The sequence below is a fragment of the Aquarana catesbeiana genome, linkage group LG06 (assembly GCF_042186555.1).
Source record: "Aquarana catesbeiana isolate 2022-GZ linkage group LG06, ASM4218655v1, whole genome shotgun sequence".
Classification (NCBI taxonomy): domain Eukaryota; kingdom Metazoa; phylum Chordata; class Amphibia; order Anura; family Ranidae; genus Aquarana; species Aquarana catesbeiana.
Window position 1 is genome coordinate 353,269,325 of NC_133329.1, and position 22,760 is coordinate 353,292,084.

Below are 22,760 nucleotides of genomic sequence, written 5' to 3' on the forward strand. Positions count from 1 at the left end.
ACAGGAGAGAAGTGCTATGTCAAAAGACATCAAAATGATGTTTCATTAATTGGAGTGCAGAATATAGTTTTTGTTGAAATTATTTATTCCAGGGTGGTTGTATATGGTTAGTCTTGCCCTAGGCCAAATAATTCAGTTAGAAAGGTACCGTTAATAACTTTGGTATTGATGAAGATAGTTTGAATTATTTGGGGATTTTAACCCTTTTAGAGTAAACAATTACATATTTTATTCATATGCAACTGTTTAGATATGTTAACTCATAAAATTGAGGTTGTATTGCTTCAGATTAGAATAAACAAAAACATAATTCTAGGAACTAGTTAGGTAATAATATATTTGTTTTAAGAAAAGAAAGAAAAAGCTTCCATTACTTCTGGATTATTGAACATATTTGTCCTAAAAAGTAATAAATCTATTGTTATTACCTGATAATATATAACTGAACAAGAATTTCCTTATTTCACTTATATATTCTAAGGCTATATGAATCAGAAGTAATAAGAAATATAACTGGAATGTAACATGATCCCACACAGTGTGTGACTATCAGAATGCAGTTACATTCAGTTATAAATATAGGTTTTTTATAGAGAACCATCTCTTAGTATAATAAATGAAGAGATATCAGGAATTAGGATGTCAGTCCATTGAATCTTCTTGGTCCATGGATGATGTGGCATAACGGCCTCTTTTGTGAGAATGATGATTCCCATTTTGTTCTGAAATTTTCTGGGTGCTGCCTGAAGGTGAAGATGATGCCATTCTTCTGCGTGTGGGAGTGTTGCTGCTTGTGGGTTCTGTCAGATTTAATTTTAAAAGGGTTTGTTGTAGTTCATCTGCTGATCTGCTTCTGTAAATTGTACCTTGGTAGTTAAATCTGACTGAAAAGGGGAAGCCCCATTGATACATAATGTTGTGGCGTTGCAGTTCCATTAGTTGGGATTTCATGGATCGTCTTTTAGTAATAGTAAGTTGGGATAGGTCAGCAAAAATTTGATAATTGTGTCCTTGAAAATTAAGTTCCTTTTTTTTCTCTTGCAGCAATTAGTATTTGTTCTTTCTTTCTGTAATAATGAAATTTTGTGATTATATCACGTGGGGGTCCATCTTTCTTTTTGGCTGTGAGGGCTCTGTGTACTCTGTCCAGTTCTAAACGTTCAATAGGGATATCTGGCTTTAGTTCTTGTAATAGAGCAGTAATAGTAGATTGCAGGTCTGTCACAGTTTCAGGTATTCCCCTTGTGCGCAAGTTTGAACGTCTGGCTCTATTTTCGTAATCTTCAAGCTTAGTTTGAAGTATTAAATTCTCTTTTTTTAATTGTTCCAATTCTGTTATATTTTCTTGGGTTGTAATTTCAATTTCATCCATTTTTATTTCTAAGGCTGCGGTGCGGTTTCCCAGCTCTCTTATTTCTTTGGTTAGGCTGTTTGTTATTTGGTCTGAGGTTTGTTTTAAAGCCTTATGAAGCATCTTTTCAAATTGTAATAATATTACTGGGGATGCTGAGGAGGCTTGTGGAGAAGTTTGTGACAGGATTTGTTCTGTATCTGACTCAAATGGAGAGTCTTGCTGTGATATTTTCTGTCTGTGAGAGCGCCCTGATGCTCTATATTGTGAGGTGACTGGAGCTGCTTCAGCTGCAGTGAGTGCCTGTGAGCTCTTTGTGAGGTGATTTTTATTTCTGCCACGGTTTCCTCCCATTACCATATTTCCTGCCCAAGCTTTCACAGTTTGTTCCCTGGGGCAAAAAGGTTCAAATGGATACCTTTTGAGCCTGCAGGCTCCGCTTTGTCCTTCTCTTCTCTCCTCAGCGGTGTGGAGCTCTAACAATGCATGTCTGCTCCGCTAGGCTCCGCCTCCTGCCCCCGTGAGCTCATACTCTCAGTCTGCTGCAATAAGAGTGTGCAAGCTTATATTTAAACTGGCTGCTCTGTATGTAGCTTCTGACAGGCTGTGCCAGGAGCCCCGTATCTCTGGAACCATACGACCCTCGAAGCTTGATACTTTTCTTTTATGATCATGGAAGGCGAGGCAGTCCCCTGACTGCACGTCCCCGCAGTAAATATGTATCCTTTTCCAATTGTACAGAGTCAGTGATCACGTGACATTAAAAAAGTATCGGTATCGGCGAGTATGTGCAAAAAAGGTTCGGTACTTGTACTCGGTCTTAAAAAAGTGGTATCGGTGCAACCCTACTTAAGGGTTAACTCCACTTTCGTTGGAAAAAAATTTGCAAAAAAAAAATCTAGCGTATACAATTGCGGCACAAGTCATACTGTAATTAAATAATAGTTATAAGTTAATAAGTTAATAAATATGACCTTTCCTTTTCAATCTGCAGTGCTGTAATTTTCAGTAAAATGCAATGCAATATGGCTGCCTGGAGGCGTTCTGTACACAGATGGTGTACAGAATGCCCCCCAGAAATGTAATTTCCTGCTTGAGCGATTGGCTCACTGATTTTCCCAGAAGTCTGCACTAAGATACAAATCAGATTTTGAGCATCTCCATATGTCATTTTTGTTGGGATACTTCCAAAGGGAAATCATGTCTAAAGAGATACAGATCCCGCCACTTTCCTCATTACAGACCAGACCTGTAGGTGCAGCACCTGATTGATAATTATAAATTCACTCCCATACAGATTCACTTTGCTCATGGACACAGACAAACAAACAACTATTTCTTTAGATAAACAAAGGGTAGAAATCTGCAAAAAAGTTTGTCAAAATCTCCTTAATGTATATAGCTCACCCAGAGGAGAATGTTTTTTTTTCACAAAGGTGGTTAAGTGAACCTCTGGCCAGGTTATGAATGCCAAAATGTTTACATTGTCTTACCAAGCAGTAAATGGTGCATAAAACAAGCCCTTGCTGACCTCTGTAGCCACAGACATTGTGGAGTGATTCATTTTCAAAGTTCAGAACATAAATCTTTCAGGTTGGCTCACATCTGCTCTGTGTTTCCACTAGCGATTAAAAGGCTGCTTTGTCACTGCTGGAGCGGGAAGCAATTTGAGTTCAGCTACGGGAGGGGGAAGAGAGTGAGTTCAGCTGCTGAACCACTGCTGAGAGGGGGAACAGGGGGAACTGAACTGCTAAGGCCTCCTTCACAAGGGTACTAAGGACTAGTCACTGTGAAATGCCCATTTGTTTATGCGGCTTGAGCTGCCAGGTGCTGTGTAAGGGCAGCCCATGCAGGTCTATGTGTAAGCAGCATCTGCAGGGACACAGCATTATCACTATGTTGAACAGGGCGCTTCACATAATATGCTTGCTAATGTTGAAATGATGGTAAGTCATCAGCAAATGACTGTCAAGCATTATTATTTCTCAGCAATGCTGGGACCTGTGTATACAGTTCTAAAGCTGAATTTTAGGTATGCACCTTATAGCATATTTATATATGTCCAGCTTGCACCAGTGTAAATGTGCATGTCTAAAACCCGTGGGACCCCTGTAGAAGTGGAAACCACTGCAGTAGGTGTCATTACTGTGGTGATTGATGCTGTCTTCTGAATACTGAGGTAGAGATGCAAGGCAGTGTTTTGTTTTGCAGCTTTAAGGCCTGGCTCACACCTATGCAGGTTGCAGTTTGCATATTCCAGGTGCATTTTGCATTTTTCAATACACACTTTTGATCCATTGAAGTCTATGGAACCAAAAACCAGAAAAAAGTTCCTGGCCCTTTCCATAAAATGCACAGATCTGAACTACATCCATAGTAAACCATGTTACTGTAAATTGCCTGTAGTGTGTTTCTGCAAAACTGAAAACGCACTGAAAAATGCATAGGTGTGAACCAGGTCTTAAGGTTCTTTGCGGTAAACCCAAAGAAGCAATGAAACCTCTGTAGCATATATTAATTTGCTTTGCTAAACAAAATTGCTGTACTCACTTGTAAGAAAAAAAACTCACAGCATACAAAGCATTAAAAAATATGCTTACAACATGCACAAGCTATCTATCCTTCCTAGCAAATAAGCATGTAAAATGTATGTAGTAGACATACTCTAAACAGTTACTAAACTTGGTTCTTACTGATGATGGAGTCTTCTACCTTTTAAACGGGTTATCTCCACACTGTTCCCTCTCGAAAGTCCTCCAGAACTACTGTCCCTTTGTCTTTCACATGGCTTGTTCAAGTCCTCTTTTATCTTCTCCTACATCCGGTAGCATTATTTCCTGTCCTAAGCTCATGAAGCAGTCCAACGTGTTCATTAGTGTATGAATAGGAGGAGACTTAGCTTCTAAACAACACATGGTCTTAAAAAATGTTCCTCCAAATTTATGCTATAAAAATCACTAAAATAGCCATAGCCATACAAGTGGTGACATCACAATCTCCACTGAGTCCAATCAGAGAATACCTTGCATTTATTGAGAAAAATGCAAGGTGTTCTGTTAATGGTGCCCATCCTGGGCATGGGACCTAGAACACCTCCACCTCCACTCCTCCACTCCTTCTCCTCCAGGAGTGGAGGTGTGATAGATTGTCCCAGATTCCCTTCCAGACCCTGAGGCTCGGTTCACACCTAAACGGGTCACGGATCGCACAGGAACGCTGTGCTTCCCTGTTCTCCATTACAGGAACGAATCAGGGCCGAATCTCTGCCTGAATTCGGCCCTGAAACGGAGCCAAAGACACACAGCGTTTCTGTGCAGTGCGCTCTGCAGCTGCCCCAGAGATATGTGAACTGGCTCCTCAGAGAGCCAGTCACATTCTCCTGCTATGCGAACTGGATGCAGGGAAACCCGGATCCAATTTGCATAGGTTTGAATCCAGCCTAAGAGGACACCGAGTTGTGGTGAGGTACAGTCACTTCTGCTTCCAGGATATAAAACTTCTAACCTGGTCACTTGACCAGACCGCCAAACTCTGGTTCCTTCTGTAAAGCGGGGATTCCAGCTACTATTAAGATTCCTGGGGAGACCTATTTACCAGTACTTGGTGAGACCATTATTCTAGTGGTCATGGAGAGCTGGTAAGCAGGCTACTTACTCTCACCTGGGTGTGGAGCTGGATGTATCTCATGTGAAGGATTATCACTTTCTCCTCACCTACAGCTTTTCATATACACGAAGCATGGATATAGGTTTTTATTTTCACCTATGGACTGTATATTTGGGACTCTAAGCCTTTTTTCACTTGTATATTTCTAATTTAATTAGTGCTGCACCAATTTTGTATTTTATGTTTTTAATTTGTGTTCTAATATCTAAAGATTGTGATTAAACGAAAGGTATAATTAGTGAGTTAAATGAAAATTGCTACTCTTCAACCGTCTATAGAATGAAAAGATGCACAAAATGCTTCTCACATCATCGTTGGAAGTTATAAAGGAAAGTATTTATCAAATAAGACTAGTCAGAGAGTGTTACATCACTGGTGTCCTTTTTTTTTTTTAAATGCCCTGCTTTGGGAATTAAATGCATCTAAAGCTTATGGCTAATCTGTCTTCCATTTGTGTTGCTATGGCTGAACAGTGATTGATTACAGCAATACTACATAGAATACAACTTTACAGTGGAACAAGGCAATTATAACAATGTATAAGGTAGGACATGAGCTCATTTAATGATGTGTAAACACTTTAACATATGCAGAACGCAAACACATCCTATAGTTAAGGCAAGCTCACGGACCAACGGCTAAAGTATATGCTAATGGTTTTAGGGGAATAAATGAACCATACCAAAGACATTATAACAATAAAATAAATGTGCACACAAATACATACATAAAAATAACACACACATTTAAAAAAATAGTGAATCAATTACTGTCATTTAAAGGATAAGTTCACCTTTTCATAAAAAAATGAAAAAGTAAACTAACTCACCACTCCCTCCTCACCACCCAGTCCTCCCTGCACTTAGCTGCTGTAAATGCCATCTTCCCCCGCCCATGCCAACAGGTGTAATGGGAGAGAATTGAAAACTTCATTACACAGCCCTGGAGACTATATGTAGCATCATAATGCTTGCAACAGCTAGCAGTCATCGATGAGCACAGAATAAGGAAGGCTCAGAAGAGATTCTCACTGGTCAGTTCCATCTGTGCCACCCGCAGCTCCAATTTTGGGTGGTTGAGAAGGAATCGATGTAATTAAAGCCACATATGGCTACCTTAGGCCCCGGTTCACACATGGTGTGGGAAATAGGCGATCCGTGCGTCTTTTTCCTTACCGCGTTCAAAATGCACTGCCCCTGCGATCTGCAGTGAGTGTCAGTCAATGTTGACAACACCCCAAACGCTGTCACGCTTACCTCTAATGCAGGTGGTCAGGCACTATAGCTAGCTTCTGTGTTCTTTATCTATAGCAGCCCCTCTTCCCATAAGGCAAGCAGGCCTACTGGTGCTTGGTTGCCCCCAGGTTTATACACAGTGCCTGGCTATCATGGCGGGGGTCCCAGACTGAGCTCAGCAAACAGGGGCTTGCAGTTGGCAGACAGGCAGAGTGGTCAGTGACAGTCCGGGTTCAGGGCAGGCTGAGTTCTGAGTGTATTCGATATCCGATCCGAGGTCGTCAACAAGGGAATCCAAACTAGCAGGCAGGGCAGACAAACAGGGAGCTTGGAGCATGTGGTACAAACAGTGGCAGCTGGTGCTCAATATTTGGGGGGGCAAACCATCACCAACCAACCCCCCCCCCAAAATATTGAGCACCAGCTGACACTGGTGCGAATGGGAATGCAGCGATCCCCCCCTGTGCGTGAGACTGATGGGAATGTGGCGGCGATCAGAGACCTCCTTACCAGCAGCTATGATGGCGCAAGAGTGCTACACACTCCTGACAGTTTCCAAAAGTTGTGCATACACTTCTTTGGTGTGATGCAGTGAGATTTGAGCCCATTCAAAATGAATGGGCTCAAATCGCACCACACTGAATCGTATGTGAGATTTTCTATAACTTCCTGTTGCTTTTCTGGGACAGGAAGTAAAGGAAAATCTCTCCAACAGGACACAGGCAGCAAAAAAATTAACCCTTCCTTACGCTATCCGTTTTGTTTTCATACATGATCCTGAACAAGAGTATAGCTCTTTGGTAATCAACTTATAGTAATTGCACCTTATAGCATTGTATCCCAATGATATGACGTCCAGTCAGAACAGGAGAGCCACCGCCCAGCTGTCGATTTGCTATAGGGCGAGATGTGGTTACAAGCAGCTATTGTTATGTAAAAGTAGCAGTGTCATCGTCACTGTGCTGTACATAACCTGTGCAGAGAGAAGAGATATGGGAGGGACCCAGCAGCTCCACCCACTACGGGTTTTCTGAAGAAAACTACGGGAAGGGGCGGAGGAAAGACCCGTCAGTCACAAATGGATAGAGGACAACAGTGCCTGGTCTCCATTACAGGAAGTTTCTGCAAAGAGACAAAAGGGAGAAGTTGTTTGTGCTTGATTACCACACAATTCTAGAAGAAATAGCCAAAATCAAAATGCACATGGCTCTTTTATTTAAACAAAATAAGTTTTGCCTGGAGTTCAACTTTAATGTTCAACTTTTGTTGATTAGAATGTTTCTTGTTTTACCCAAAACCACCAGAGCTCCAAATGTCACTTTTTGTTTTGTCTGTCATTATGAAGCTTTGAGTGACAGGCTACCAAAATGTGAAAGTCACATCAATAAAAATGACTTTTAGTAAACCACATTAATAACTCAAAATACTCATTTGAAACGAACTGTAGTTTTCCTGTCAACTGCATAGTAGTGGGAGATCAGAATAAAGTGTGCAGAGGGCTTAGGTCTTCACCTACTGGGGCCAGTTCTTTGCAGTTCCAACACTTACTTTTAGTTTAAAGATATAAAGCAATTTTCACATGAGATTACTTGAATCTGCAGCTCATTTAAATGTACATAGACAAGGAAAGGTCTGCATCAGTTTTCAAATACTCCACTGTGAATTATACATTAGAAATATCACTCTCCTTTTGCAGTGATATAAAACAAATTGAGCTTCTGCAAGAGAAGAATGAAAATGGGAACATATCACGTATAATCATGCTGGCTTCACTAGGACTATTATTTTACAGTGATCTGAATTTTGGATAGCACATGACAAAACTGTTTCTCTGTATAAGCTATATATAAAACCGGAGAGGTAATTGCTTTTGGGCCATTAAAAAAAAGAAAATGTATTTTAGCTAGGACTTGGAAAAACATATTCCATAGTCGAATGTTAAAACGGAAGTACTAATCAGAATACAGTATATGCCAGGTACATGATATGGCAGTCATTCTCAACCAGCGTTTCATGGAACCCTAGGGTTCCTCCAGAGGCTACTATGGGTTCCTAGATCTGTGGCTAATTGACCTCCCATCTAATGATAGCTTCATAATTCTAGGTCTATTGCCATTTGGCAGAGCAAGTAGCACAACACCAGTTATCTTTTTAGCTGACTGTAAGGGTAGCATTCTAACTGCTACTGTAATGGGGCATTCTTCCCACTGACCACCATTGTAAGGGGCATTTTCCTGTTTAGCTTGGATGACTGTTCTTAGCAGGGGTTCCAAAGAACTGAGTATTTCAAGGTTTACTCTGGAATGAAAATGTTAAGAAAGACTGTAATATAGACTATTGATGGTACAGAGGCTCTGTCATGTGCTTTGTGCTGACATTCTTTAGCCCTTTAAGACCTTCTCCTTATTTTTAAGCTGGCCATAGACTGATCAAAATGTAGGTCAGTTTTTAGACATCCCTATTTGACAGAGGTTGATTGTTTCATCAACATCTGTTGGACATGCTAGAAAACTTTTGTTGATCAACGGCCTGCAGCCAATTGGCTAGTCCTGCTATCAGAATACATTGTCCCGGCAGGTATTCCTCCATCCACCTCGCTTGTGTGAATGGAGGAATCTGTTTTTTTCTTTCAGTCCTCTGGCTGATCGAGAAAACTACCCATCTATGACCAGCTTTAGCTATATGGTCAGCACAGCAATATTGCATTGCTATGCTTTTTGCATGGCAGTTGGGTTCAAAAACCAGATTGACATTTTACATTATACTCTCAACACACCTGATAGGTGAGTCCAGACACTCTGGCCACCTGGACTAAAACTTCACCTCAAAATGCTGGAAAAAAAAGGGGGGTAACCCTGCTAGTGCCAGCTTTCTCTGGTCCAAATGTAGATGTGTTGTGTTTTTGTAAAGAAAGTTCTTCTAACTGCATATAGGAAGATGACACAATTATAGGGCAAGGTGTTGGTTTTAGGCAAAAGCAGACAGGATGTGTTTAGTTGGCTTTATTCATAGAAGTGTTGGGCTCGCTCAGGGTTCTTTCTTGGCTGAAGCTGCTGCCCTCCACTTCTGTCTCTTGTTTTAGATTTGTCTTATGTGACAGCTTGGTGAGGTTATTTGTGCTTGTTCTGTTTTCCGGCTATTGATGACTGCATTCCCATTGGTATATGACAACAAACATTTGCCTATTTTGGCATCCTTTGAAGTGTTTTGGATCCAAAAATTTGAAAAAACGAAAATACAGTATATATCCTGCTGGCAAGGATATTGATAATTAAATATAATTAAATGTGTCTCTCTGTTTGTAAATAACATTTCAGCCACAATACAAATATACACTATGTGACCAAAAGTATTGGGACATTAAGCAAAGCAAGTTCCATAAAGACATGGATGAGCGAGTTTCGGGTGAAGAAACTTGACTGTCCTGCACAAAGTCCAGACCTCAAACCAATAGAACTCCTTTGGGATGAATTAGAGTGGAGACTGCAAGCCAGGCCTTCTCATCCACATCAGTGCCTGACCTCACAAATGCGCTTCTGGAAGACTGATCAAACATTCCCATAGACACACTCCTAAACCTTGTGGATAGCCTTCCCAGAAGAGTTGAAGCGGTTATAGCGGCAAAGGGTGGGCCAACCCAATATTGAACCCTACAGACTAAGACAGAGATGCCATTAAAGTTCATGTGTGTGTAAAGGCAGGAAAATATACATTATTATACAGTTGTGCTCATAAGTTTACATACCCTGGCAGAATTTATGATTTCTTCAGGCCATTTTTCAGAGAATATGAATGATAACTCAAAAACTTTTCTTTCACTCATGGTTAGTGTTTGGCTCAAGCCATTTATTATCAATCCACTGTGTTTACTCTTTCACAACAGAAACTACCCAAATGACCCTGATCAAAAGCTTACATGCCCCAGTTCTTAATACCATGTATTGCCCCCTTTTAACATCAATGACAACTTGAAGTCTTTTGTGGTATTTGTGGATGAGGCTCTTTATCTTTTCAGATGGTAAAGCTGCCCATTCCTCTTGGCAAAAAGCCTCCAGTTCTTGTAAATTCCTGGGCTGTTTTGCATAAACTGCACGTTTGAGATCTCCCCAGAGTGGCTCAATGATATTGAGGTCAGGAAACTGAGATGGCCACTCCAGAGCCTTCACTTTATTCTGCTGTAGTCAATGACAGATCAACTTGGCCTTGTGTTTTGGATCATTGTCATGTTGGAATGTCCAAGTACGTCCCATGCGCAGCTTCCTGACTGATGAATGCAAATGTTCCTCCAGTATTTTTTGATAACATACTGCATTCATCTTGCCATCAATTTTGACCACGTTTCATGTGCCTTTGTAGCTCACATATCCCCAAAACATCAGCGATCCACCTCTGTGTTTCACAGTAGGAATGTGTACCTTTCATCATAGGCCTTGTTGACTCCTCTCCAAATTAAGTGTTTATGGTTGTAGCCAAAAAGCTCAATTTTGGTCTCATCACTCCAAATGACTTTGTGCCAGAAGGTTTGAGGCGTGCGTCCTTATTGTGCATCTTGAAACAGCCACACCACATGTTTTCAGAGAGTTCTGTATTTCACCTGAAGTTATTTGTGGGTTTTTCTTTGCATCCCGAACAATTTTCCTGGCAGTTGTCACTGAAATTTTAGTTGGTCTACCTGACCGTGGTTTGGTTTCAACAGAACCCCTCATTTTCCACTTCTTGATTAGAGTTTGAACTGCTGATTGGCATTTTCAATTCCTTGGATATCTTTTTATATCCCTTTCCTGTTTTATACAGTTCAACTACCTTTTCCCGCAGATCCTTTGACAATTCTTTTGCTTTCCCCATTACTCAGAATCCAGAAACGTCAGTGCAGCACAGGATGAAAGATGCAAGGGTCTATCAGGAGTCCAGGAACTCACTGACCCTTTATACACACAAACTAATTACAAGCAAACAGATCACAGGTGAGGATGGTTACCTTTAATAGCCATTCAAACCACTTGGTGTCAACTTGTGTGCATGTTATCAGGCCAAAATCACCAGGATATGTAAACTTTTGATCTGGGTCATTTGGGTAGTTTCTGTTGCCATTATGATTTTAAAAGAATAAACACAGTTGATTCATAATAAATGGCTTCAGCCAAACACTAACCATGAGTGAAAGAAAAGTGTTTGTGTTATTATTCATATTCTCTGAAAAATGGCCAAGAAATCATAACTTCTGCCAGGGTATGTAAACTTATGAGCACAACTGTATATACACGACTTGAGTCACACTGGTTAGAATGGTCCCATTGCCGTTAATGGGCTGTGACTTGTCATGCGACTTTGAACACTCAAGTTGCAGTGTGAACAGGGGCTTACAGGTCAATTCAAGGCAATATTATAGCACTATCCTTTGTATGATGCATTCTGTGGGCAAGCCCAGCAACAATATTTTAACCAATAGCAATTTATAACATAAGAAGAGGGTGGGAATATAACCTAGCAACTCATCCTAAGAATCGGTATATACAAATTGTTTAGAACAATGTTTCTCAACCTTTTTTAGCCAAGGCACCATTTAAAACTCTGTACAATCTCGAGGCACACCATTCTAAAATGTAAGAAACTAAATTAATAGTTTTTCATATTGCAGCAGCATGGGAAACCCAACATTAGAAGTACTTTATACTTCCAAAGCAAATACACCTTTGTACCCTGATCCTGACTAGTATTCCAGTGTTTCTTAGTTCTCATTCAGCTAAGGATGTTGTGCAGGTGCCGATGTCCACTTTATCAACTGATGACACCATTGGTTTTTATGACATCGGCAGCTAGAAGGATGTAACAGTGCAGAATTTAAAATCTGTGGCTTTGTGTATTTAAAGTGGTGTTTCGGCCGAAATTATACTTTTTAAATAAAAATACCCCTATAATCCACAAGCTTAATGTATTCTAGTAAAGTTAGTCTGTAAACTAAAGTCTGTTTTGTTAGTTTATAGCAGTAGTTTGTTATTTTATGAACTTACAGCAGGCCGTGGCCATCTTAAGTGTGGGCATCTGAAGCCAGACTGTGTTTCTTCCTGGATCCCATCCTTGCAGATCTCGCACATGCTCAGTGCAGCACAAGCAGTGTAATAGGTTTCAGGTCAGGTTTCCATAGCAATGGCAGTTTCAGAGGAAGTTGCCGCCCCTTCCCAGAAGGCATTGCAAACAGGAAATGATGCGATGGGCAGCGGCCAGGGAGGAGGAAGTGAAAAATGAATACAGCAGATATACAGTAGGTTCTGAGAAAAAAAAATTAAAAATATCCAATTTGTTTACAGTGCGCAGTTTAGTGAGGGATGCTGAAGAGTTGTAAAAGTGGGTGGAACTCCACTTTAAAAGAGAAGCTTGATCCACCTGCTGGCTTGTTTACAATTTTTAGGTAATTTTAGGCATTTTGCCAAGGCACCCTCGTTGAAAAAGGGCTGGTTTAGAATAATCAGACTGTTCTGATCTGCTACAACCCAAAGTGTATACAACTGTATACAACCGTGATTTAGAACAAAGTCCCACTGTCCCTCTTTCCTCCTCATTTGTCCCTCATTTTGGTCTGATCTATATAGTTGTATATAAAATGCACATTTTATCTTTCAAAAAGTGTTTCCCAGTGCTAAACCTTTTATCCAATTTCTAAATTGCTGCATTTGTAAACTTCAAAAGCGAGTATAAAAGAATAGTAGTGGTAAAAAAAAGCACTTGTATGTTTAACTCATCATTTTTTTTGTATAATTCTCCTTTAAGGGGGTGTGACGGGAGGGGGAGAGGTTGTCCTCTACATAATTTTGCTGATAGGTGTCCCTCGTTCTCATCTCAAAAAGTTGGGAGGTATGTAGCTTGTATTAACAAGAATAACTCTCACACTGCTCTACTCCCTTAAAGATACTCTCAATATATACGATATACAGTGCCTTGCAAAATTATTCACCCCCTTGGCATTTTTCATGTTTTGTTGCCTCACAACCTGGAATTAACATGGATTGTTTGAGGATTTTTATCATTTAACTTACAGAACATGCCCACAACTTTGAAGATTTAACTATTCACCCCATAAAGTCAATACTTTGTAGAGCCACCTTTTGTGGCTATCACAGCTCCAAGTCACTTTGCATAAGTTTCTATGAGCTTGCCACATCTTACCAATAGGATCTTTGCCCATTCCTCCTTGTAAAACTGCTCCAGCTCCTTCAAGTTGGATGGTTTGCGCTTGTGAACAGTAATCTTTAAGTCTGATTAAGTCTATTGGATTGGGATTGAGGTCTGGGCTTTGACTAGGCCATTCCAACACATTTACATGCTTCCTCTTAAACCACTCAAGTGTTGCTTTAGCAGTGTGCTTGGGGTCATTGTCCTGCTGAAGAGTGAACCTCCCTCCTAGCCTCAAATCACACACAGAATGGTACAGGTTTTGCTCAAGAATATCCCTGTATTTAACACCATCCATCTTTCCCTCAACACTGCCCTGTTTCCCAGTACCGACTGCTGAAAAACATCCCCACAGCATGATGCTGGCACCCCCATGTTTCACAGTGGGGATGGTGTTTTTTGGGTGATGTGATGTGTTGGGTTTGTGCCAGACATAGCATTTTCTTTGATGGCCAAAAAGTTCAATTTTAGTCTCATCAGACCAGAGCACCTTCCTCCATAGTTTTTGGGAGTCTCCCATATGCCTTTTCAAAAACTCAAAATGTGTCATTTTGTTTTTTGCTGAAAGTAATGGCTTTTTTTTGGCCACTCTGCCATAAACCCCAACTCTATGGAGCGTACGGCTTATTGTCGTCCTATGTACAGATACTCCAGTCTCTGCTGTGGAATTCCGCAGCTCCTCCAGGGTTACCTTAGGTCTCTGTGCTGCCTCTCTGATTATGCCCTCCTTGCCTGGTCTGTGAGTTTTGGTGTGCTTCCGTCTCTTGGCAGGTTTGCTGTTGTGCCATGTTCTTTCCATTTGGTTATGATAGATTTGATGGTGCTCCTAGGGATCATCAAAGTTTTGGATATTTTTTTTTATAACCTAACCCTGACTTATACTTCTCAACAACATTGTCCCTTACTTGTTTGGAGAGTTCCTTGGTCTTCGTGGCAGAGTTTGGTTAGTGGTGCCTCTTGCTTAGGTGTTGCAGCCTCTGGGGCCTTTCAAAAAGGTGTGTATATGTAATGACAGATCATGTGACACTTAGCTTGCACACAGGTGGACATCATTTCACTAATTATGTGACTTCTGAAGGTAATTGGTTGCACCAGAGCTTTTTATGAGCTTCATAACAAAGGGGATGAATACATACGCACATGCCAATTATCATTTTTTTATTTCTGAAAAATAGTTTTATGTATTTATTTTTCTAATTTTACTTCACCAACTTAGGCTATTGTGTTCTAATCCATCACATATAATTCAGATTAAAAAATCATTGAACTAAAGGCTGTAATGTAATAAAATAGGTAAAAAGCCAAGGGGGGGGGGGTAAATACTTTTGCAAGGCACTGTACATCAAATCAATCACTTCTGATGTTTTATCAACTCATTTGATATAGTGTTACCCAGTATGTGTTAATGGAGTATCCAAGGGAAGAACCTGTAAATCTCTATTTTACAGGCTTTGACCCGCTTTTTCAGAAGAGAAGGAGATGTAATATTTCTATAAAAAAAGATGAAAGTAATAACCATAAATAGTACATTGTAATTACGATGTATTATGAAACAACAAAGGTCCTTCCAATAAGTGGGATGGAAATACTCGCTACAAACACATGCAGAAGTCTGCAGATATGAAAAAGCTTGCACACATTGAATGTTCTATGGAACAAGCACGGGGTGTTCTAGGGAGAAGGGTCGGAGAGAGCACGATAGATTAAAAGTGATAAATACAAGAAATTATATATATATATATATATATATATATATATATATATATATATATATATATATATATATATATGCTGTATATTCTTTTAATACCCATAGACTCTCCCTTAGTGGTTGCCATTGGGGGTATTAGCTTTGGCTCCATAATCTTTATAATTCACCCATTGATATTAGGGTCACACTTACTAATTTAATGATTGCTAAGCTTCAGAAATGTTCTAACATTTATTGTTATCCTTCTGTTTCCAGGCAAAGTGTTTGGATTCCGGTTACCATCGTTAAGACTTCTGAACTACAGGAAACAGTCATTACCGCAGGAAGACCCTGATGCCGTCATAGTGGACTCAAAGCACAGCGATGACTCTATGGCCATGAAGCACTTTAAATCCCCCACTAAGGAAAGTTGCAGCCCCTCTGAAGCAGATGATACAAAAGCACTAATAGACTCTAATAAATGTTCTCCTCTGGTGAATATAACTGGACCTCTAGACCATTCGTCACCCAAACGGCAATGGGACCAGCTATTTCCAGACATGCTGCATGCAGGTTCACGCTTGTCTCATGCACAGTCAAAAGAAAGTATTTGTAGCATGAGACGAGCATCTTCAGTTCATGATATTGAAGGATTTACTATTCATCCCAAAAGCGTTTTTAGAGACCGCCACGCAAGTGAAGGTATGATCACCAAAACTGCATGCTTGAAGTTTTCATTGATAACTTTACTTTCATGGCTAAATTCACCCAAAGTCAGTTCCTGAGCCCTGTCACCAATACCATTATTTTTTCTAGCTATATTCCTTCTGAAAACCTCAGCAGCAGGGATTGTGGAAGTTTAATAACTGTCTCTTCCCCTTGGCTGTATTATCCTCTGTTGAGCTTTTTTTTTTTCAAGATGAAAAAAATGTTTCCTGTCGCATCATGGCAGCATACTATACTTTGGGTTGTGACTCCGCCCCCACAATCTGATAGGACTGAATAGCTATAAATCTTAGAGAGGACCCCACCACAGTATTCTCCTTTTTTTTCTGTAATTTTCCTTTCCTGTCGCATCTTCATAGCAGCATACAGATGCCCACCCTTCTGAGGTTGATAGATACAGAGAATACTGCGGTGTGGTTCTCTCTAAGATTTATAGCTATTCAGTCCTATCAGGTTGTGGGGGCGGAGTCACAACCCAAAGTGTATGCTGCCATGAAGAGTGACAGGAAAGGACAATTACGGAAAGGTGAGTATACAAGTATAAAGTTTTTACAACTGTGGGAAAAAAATACTACAACACTTGAGGGCCAGTGTCAGTGGGCTTTTGTTTTTCTCAGAACTGATTCTCTCCCCACAAAAATGCAAATGCTGATCAAATACAAATCAGTCGCAAAGCTCCGGCAGGTGTGCTTGTCTTTGCGCTAAATCCTTAGAGCAGTGACGTCATTCCATTGGCGTCCATTGCTCTAAAGTGTTGTCGGCTCCGAAATAGATAATGCCCACCAGCTGCACTGACAGACACACCAACCGGAGCTTTGTGGTCACGTGACCACTTTTAAGAAAAGTTTAAAAAGTTATTACGATTGATTGAGATTTTCTTCAAACTTTAATCAGCAAGTATAAGATAGTGGGGAGTCCACAATTAATAAGTCCATTATTCTAGCCTTTCCTTCTACTCAGCACTGACCAATCAGAACCCAAGATTTAGTATAAACATGCTAGACGTATGTTTGCTGTGTCAATTTTCTAACACACTTTGAAAAATAATATGAACCCCTTAACCACTTACGGACCGCCTGCCGCAGTTTTACATCGGCTATTTGAAGGAGGATTTCGTTGTTATGGCAGCAGCTAGCTGCCATAACCATAGTAGGGCGGTCCGCTACAAGATAAAAGTGCTCTCTGCGGCGGATTTGCCGCGAGATCACTTTTATCGGTGGTGGGAGAGGGGCCCTGCCACGATCCGGTGCCCTCCGCCGCTTACCGGAGCCGTCGGCAGCGGCGGAGGTGATCGCGTCCTGTCGTTAGCTGTGCATGGAGACAAGTGAGGGTAAGATGGCCCCCACCCGTCTACATACAATTGCTGGGCGGAAGCAAGGTCAAAACGTCACTTACACCCACAGCTCTTAAAGGGCCATTTTTTTAAAATTAACTTTTTTAAATGACAATTTTTTTTTTTTTTATTGCATTTTAGTCTAAATATGAGATCTGAGGTCTTTTTGACCCCAGATCTCATTTTTAAGAGGTCCTGTCATGCTTTTTTCTATTACAAGGGATGTTTACATTCCTTGTCATAGGAGTAAAAGTGACAATTTTTAAAAAAAAAACAGTGTAAAAATAAAAAATGAAAGGTAAAATAAATAATAATAATAAAAAAAAATTTTAAACGCCTCGTCCTGACGAGCTCGCGTTCAGAAGCGCCCGCATACGAAAACATAAACATGTTTTCAAACCACACATGTGAGGTATTGCCACGATCGGTAGAGCGAGAGCAATAATTATAGCCCTAGACCTACTGTGTAACTTAGAAAAAAGAGAGACTTCCACCATGTCAAGTATGGAGTATGGTGGTCCCATCCCTGATGATTGAGCAAAAAGAGTTAACCCCCTAGATGGGACTTTGACAGACCACCAACTGAAATGATAAAAAAATATATCTTTTAATAGTATAAAATGTAAAAAACATGTGCCATTAACACATAACACGAGTACATACAATGCGTCACATGAAAGACAAAAAAGAATATGCACAAATACAAGTCATCCTAAATACTCTCCAAGGGGTTGTGTGCCCTGAAGCCCGACGTGTTTCCAGTATTCAACATTCAGACACCTTCATCAGTGGCTGAGAGTCGGATGTATTTACAAAAATATTGATTCCACTGGAATTACTCCATGTTGACGAGCCTGCTAGGCACTGTGAAGAGGACAGCACGCTACATACTGAATCGGGACGCCTCCAATATATGTAGTATACATCTACCTTGGGACACTTGGATATTTCTCCGTCTGTCACTGAGCCCAGATTTCAGGCTCCAACAACATTTTGTCCCATATACCTCGTCCTTCATTTTCTGAGTCTGGCGCCCTTACAATATTTGATTGGATACATTCGCCTCTGATGCTTCGTCAACATGGAGTCATTCCAGTGGAATCAATATTTTTGTAAATACATCCAACTCTCATGCCCTGATGAAGGTATCTGAATGTTGAATACTGGAAAATGGAAAGTTGGTGGTCTGTCAAAGTCCCATCTAGGGGGTTATCTCTTTTTGCTCCTGTGTAACTTAAAACATGCAACCTGTAGTATTTTTTAAACGTCGCCTATGGAGATTTTTAAGGGTAAAAGTTTGTCCCCATTCCACGAGCGAGCGCAATGTTGAAGCGTGACATGTTGGGTATCAATTTACTCTGCGTAACATTATCTTTCACAATATAAATAAAAAATTGGGCTAACTTTTCTATTGTCTTATTTTTTAATTCAAAAAACTGAATTTTTTCCCAAAAAAAGTGCGCTTGTAAGACCGCTGTGCAAATACAGTGTGACAGAAAGTATTTCAACGATCGCCATTTTATTCTCTAGGGTGTTAGAAAAAAATATATAATGTTTGGGGGTTCTAAGTAATTTTCTAGCAAAAAAAAAACTGTTTTTAACTTGAAATTAACAAATCTCAGAAAGAGGCTCGGTCCTTAAGTGGTTAATGATCAGAGGTCATTGAAGCCTAAATGCCTTGACTAAGTTTAGCAGCGTCAGTGTTTGTCTATTAATTTGACAATTAGTTATCTAATTTTCCCACCTAAATAATGTTTACATTGTTTGTGAAGGACATATAACAGTTTGGCACTCTTTTAATAAATACACCATTTGCAATTTAAACTATAAGCTGAAACATTTTTTTAAATGCAGTTTTGTTATCTTACATAGTTACATAGTAGGTGAGGTTGAAAAAAGGCGCAAGTCCATCAAGTCCAACCTATGTGTGTGATTATGTGTCAGTATTACATTATATATCCCTGTATGTTGCGGTCGTTAAGGTGCTTATCTAATAGTTTTTTGAAACTATCGCTGCTCCCCGCTGAGACCACCGCCTGTGGAAGGGAATTCCACATCCTGGCCGCTCTTACAGTAAAGAACCCTCTACATAGTTTATGGTTAAACCTCTTTTCTTCTCATTTTAATGAGTGGCTACGTGTCTTGTTAAACTCCCTTGCGTGAAAAAGTTTTATTCCTATTGTGGGGTAACCAGTACGGTATTTGTAAATTGAAATCATATCCCCTCTCAAGCGTTTCTTCTCCAGAGAGAATAAGTTCAGTGCTCATAACCTTTCCTCATAACTAATACCCTCCAGACCCTTTATTAGCTTTGTTGCCCTTCTTTGTACTCGCTCCATTTCCAGCACATCTGCCCAGAACTGGACAGCATACTCCAGGTGCGGCCGGAACCAGAGTCTTGTAGAGAGGGAGAATTATCGTTTTATCTCTGGAGTTAATCCCTTTTTTAATGCATGCCAATATTCTGTTTGCTTTGTTAGCAGCAGCTTGGCATTGCATGCCATTGCTGAGCCTGTCATCTACTAGGACTCCCAGGTCCTTTTCCATCCTAGATTCCCCCAGAGGTTCTCCCCCCCCCAGTGAGTAGATTGCATTCATATTTTTGCCACCCAAATGCATTATTTTACATGTTTCTACATACTTATTTGCCATGTAGTTGCCCACCCCATTAATTTGTTCAGATCTTCTTGCAAGGTTTCCACATCCTGTGGAAAAGTTATTGCCCTGCTTAGCTAAGTATCGTCCGCAAATACAGAGATGGAACTGTTGATCCCATCCTCCAGGTCGTTTATATATAAATTAAATAGGATTGGTCCCAGCACAGAACCCTGGGGGACCCCATTACCCACCCCTGATCATTCCGAGTATTCCCCATTTATCACCACCCTTTGAACTCGCCCTTGTAGCCAGTTTTCAATCCATGTACTCACCCTATGGTCCATGCCAATGGATCTTATTTTGTAGCGTAAACGTTAATGGGGAACTGCGTCAAATGCTTTTGCAAAATCTTACACATTTGTTTCAAGTTAATGTAAACCCACAACAGTAAAATCAGTTTGTATATGCAGCATAGCATGCTTGTTATACTCACTGTGGGGTTAATCCTCTGCATTGCGTAAAAAGGCTGTTTTATCCTGTATGCACAGATCCTTCCCTCCTGCACTCTCTGTCTGGGGAAGGCCAGCTAACACAGGCAGGGTAGCCGACCTGCACATGCTCAGTTGTGTCTTTTATGCTAGAGAGAACATTTACTTGTTCCCAGAGCTAGCCAGGTAACAGGATAATGACATCACACATGTGGACATGTATACAGGCTGAAGTGGAAATCTCCTCCCACCTGAACTCTCAGCACTGGAGAAACTGTGCAGTTTATCATGTAACTGTGGTATACAGATCATCCAAAAAGGTATATATTGGCAGTATTTTAATGTAAAAAGAAGATTTATAAGCTGTGAGCACTGTGATTGGCAGATTAACGATTTTCATATTACTGGGTTTAGTAACACTTTAAGCAATTTTTTTACACACTGTATTCTAAAATAAAATGTACAATAATGTCCTCTCGACACAGTGAAGTAATTAAAACTCGAGGCTAATAAAAAAAATACCAGTTATATGTGGAATAAAAGAATAACCCAATATATTTTTTACATGCAACTAAGGCCTCATGCACCCAGACCTTTATTAGCTTCAAAGTCCTAAAACATAAAAGCCCCAGCACCCCCCCCCCCCCCCCCGCTTGAGGAGCCACAAAAGCCGTGAACAGCTACCAGTACAAGTAAATTACAAAAAAGGAACACAAGGGGACGTCAGCTAAGTGCAGCATCAGAGGGTTTATTACGATTAAAAAGCCAAATGCAAACTTACAGAAATATAAAATCAAAGAGCTTGTCTTCAGCCATGCCACGTTGGATGGAAGCTGTCCACTAGAAGATCCACCTTTAATAGCAAACAGCATGTTGTCAGTGAGGAAGTCCAATGTTCCAGGAAGTCAGAAGAGCCACTTAAATGGTTTTAGAAAGGCACCAATAGGAGTTCTGAAACACGTTACCATAGCAATCAGCCCACCCCAGGTGTGACATCACGTCCTGCCTTGTGTCCCACAGTGGCTCTCCTAGCTTCTTGGAGCGTTGGAATTGGTTTCCTCACTGACAACACGCTGCTTGGTGTCACAAGTGGCTCTTCAGGTGGACGGCTTCCACCCAGTGTGGGATGGCTGCGGATAAGCGATCGGGAGCTTTCGTTTAGACGGCAGCAACTGTGCTGGGAGTGTGCAGCACGCTCGCTCTCGGCACAGGTGTATTGGGGGCAATTCACGCAAATATGCAGCCCTTCAGCACTAAGGACCAGGCCGGCGCCAAGGGGTTAATCGTAATAAACTAACTGATGCGAAACTAAGCTTGTGCCCCCTTGTGTTCTATTTTGTTATTTCAGAGATTCGTTCCTGTCTCAGGTGGAGCTGCCTACTGAAGTACAACACCCTCCTGGGGTTTTTTTTATGAACTCCTTATGAACATTTTATTCTACACAAGCGTATCTTCAGATTTATCTAGGGGGGTAGAGGTTGTCTTATGTGGATGGTGCATTAGCATTTGTGTGCGCCACAATTTCACTTGTTGTTCAGTACAAGTTGATAGCAGTAGGCATCCTTAGTTGTGTAAACACAGATTGCTTCTGCATTGGTGCCTACCTGCACATGCATCTGCATATTTTCCTACTTTTGCAGCACCTGCAGCTCTCCATGTGCAAGAAAACATTAGGGTTTTTACGCTTGAGGATTTAGGAGCTAATAAGTATTCGTGTGCATGAGGCCTAACATACATAACTGTCCTTGTCGTGATATCCACTTCCTGTAATCAGGAGGCTTTCCGTATTAATCCTGGGAGAGGGATGGCCCACAATTGGAGCTAGTCAGGGCTCAGGTTGTTTCAAGGGCTAAGTTCAACTTTTCCAAGAAATAAGCTTTTGCAGTAAAGGGGCTCCAGTGGTAAAAAAAAGTGCATATTTGTACAATCTTCATTTATTGTCATACCCAAGAGGTAACAGGCGCCATCTAGTCAGCGGATGGCAGCCAACAGCATTGACATTTCCCACATCACTATAGCAACTTGTCTACAGCCAGGTAGACAGCACACTTTTGCATGAATGATGGGGCACTATTCCTCCCGCTGACACCAATGATTGAGCACTATTCCTCCCACTGACATCAATAATGGCCACTATTCTTTTCCCTGACACCAATAATGGGCACTATTCTTGTCACTGACACCAATAATGGGCACTATTCTTGCCACTGACACCAATGCCCGGGCTCTATTGCTCTCACTGACACCAATAATGGGCACTATTCTTGTCACTGACACCAATAATGGGCACTATTCTTGTCACTGACACCAATAATGGGCACTATTCTTGTCACTGACACCAATAATGGGCACTATTCTTGTCACTGACACCAATGACCGGGCTCTATTGCTCTCACTGACACCAATAATGGGCACTATTCTTGTCACTGACACCAATAATGGGCACTATTCTTGTCACTGACACCAATAATGGGCACTATTCTTGTCACTGACACCAATAATG

The 22,760-nt window shown here is 40.8% G+C and overlaps 1 protein-coding gene across 5 annotated transcripts in view; it reads left to right on the forward strand.

The window, feature by feature from the left end:
* Positions 1–22,760, forward strand: part of KCNH7 (potassium voltage-gated channel subfamily H member 7) — a 714,913-nt gene that overhangs the window by 403,446 nt on the left and 288,707 nt on the right. For all 5 annotated transcript variants that reach the window (XM_073634033.1, XM_073634036.1, XM_073634035.1 and 2 more), the window contains exon 4: positions 15,389–15,814. In XM_073634033.1, the coding sequence (XP_073490134.1) occupies positions 15,389–15,814 (426 nt within the window). The remainder of the gene's footprint in view (positions 1–15,388; positions 15,815–22,760) is intronic.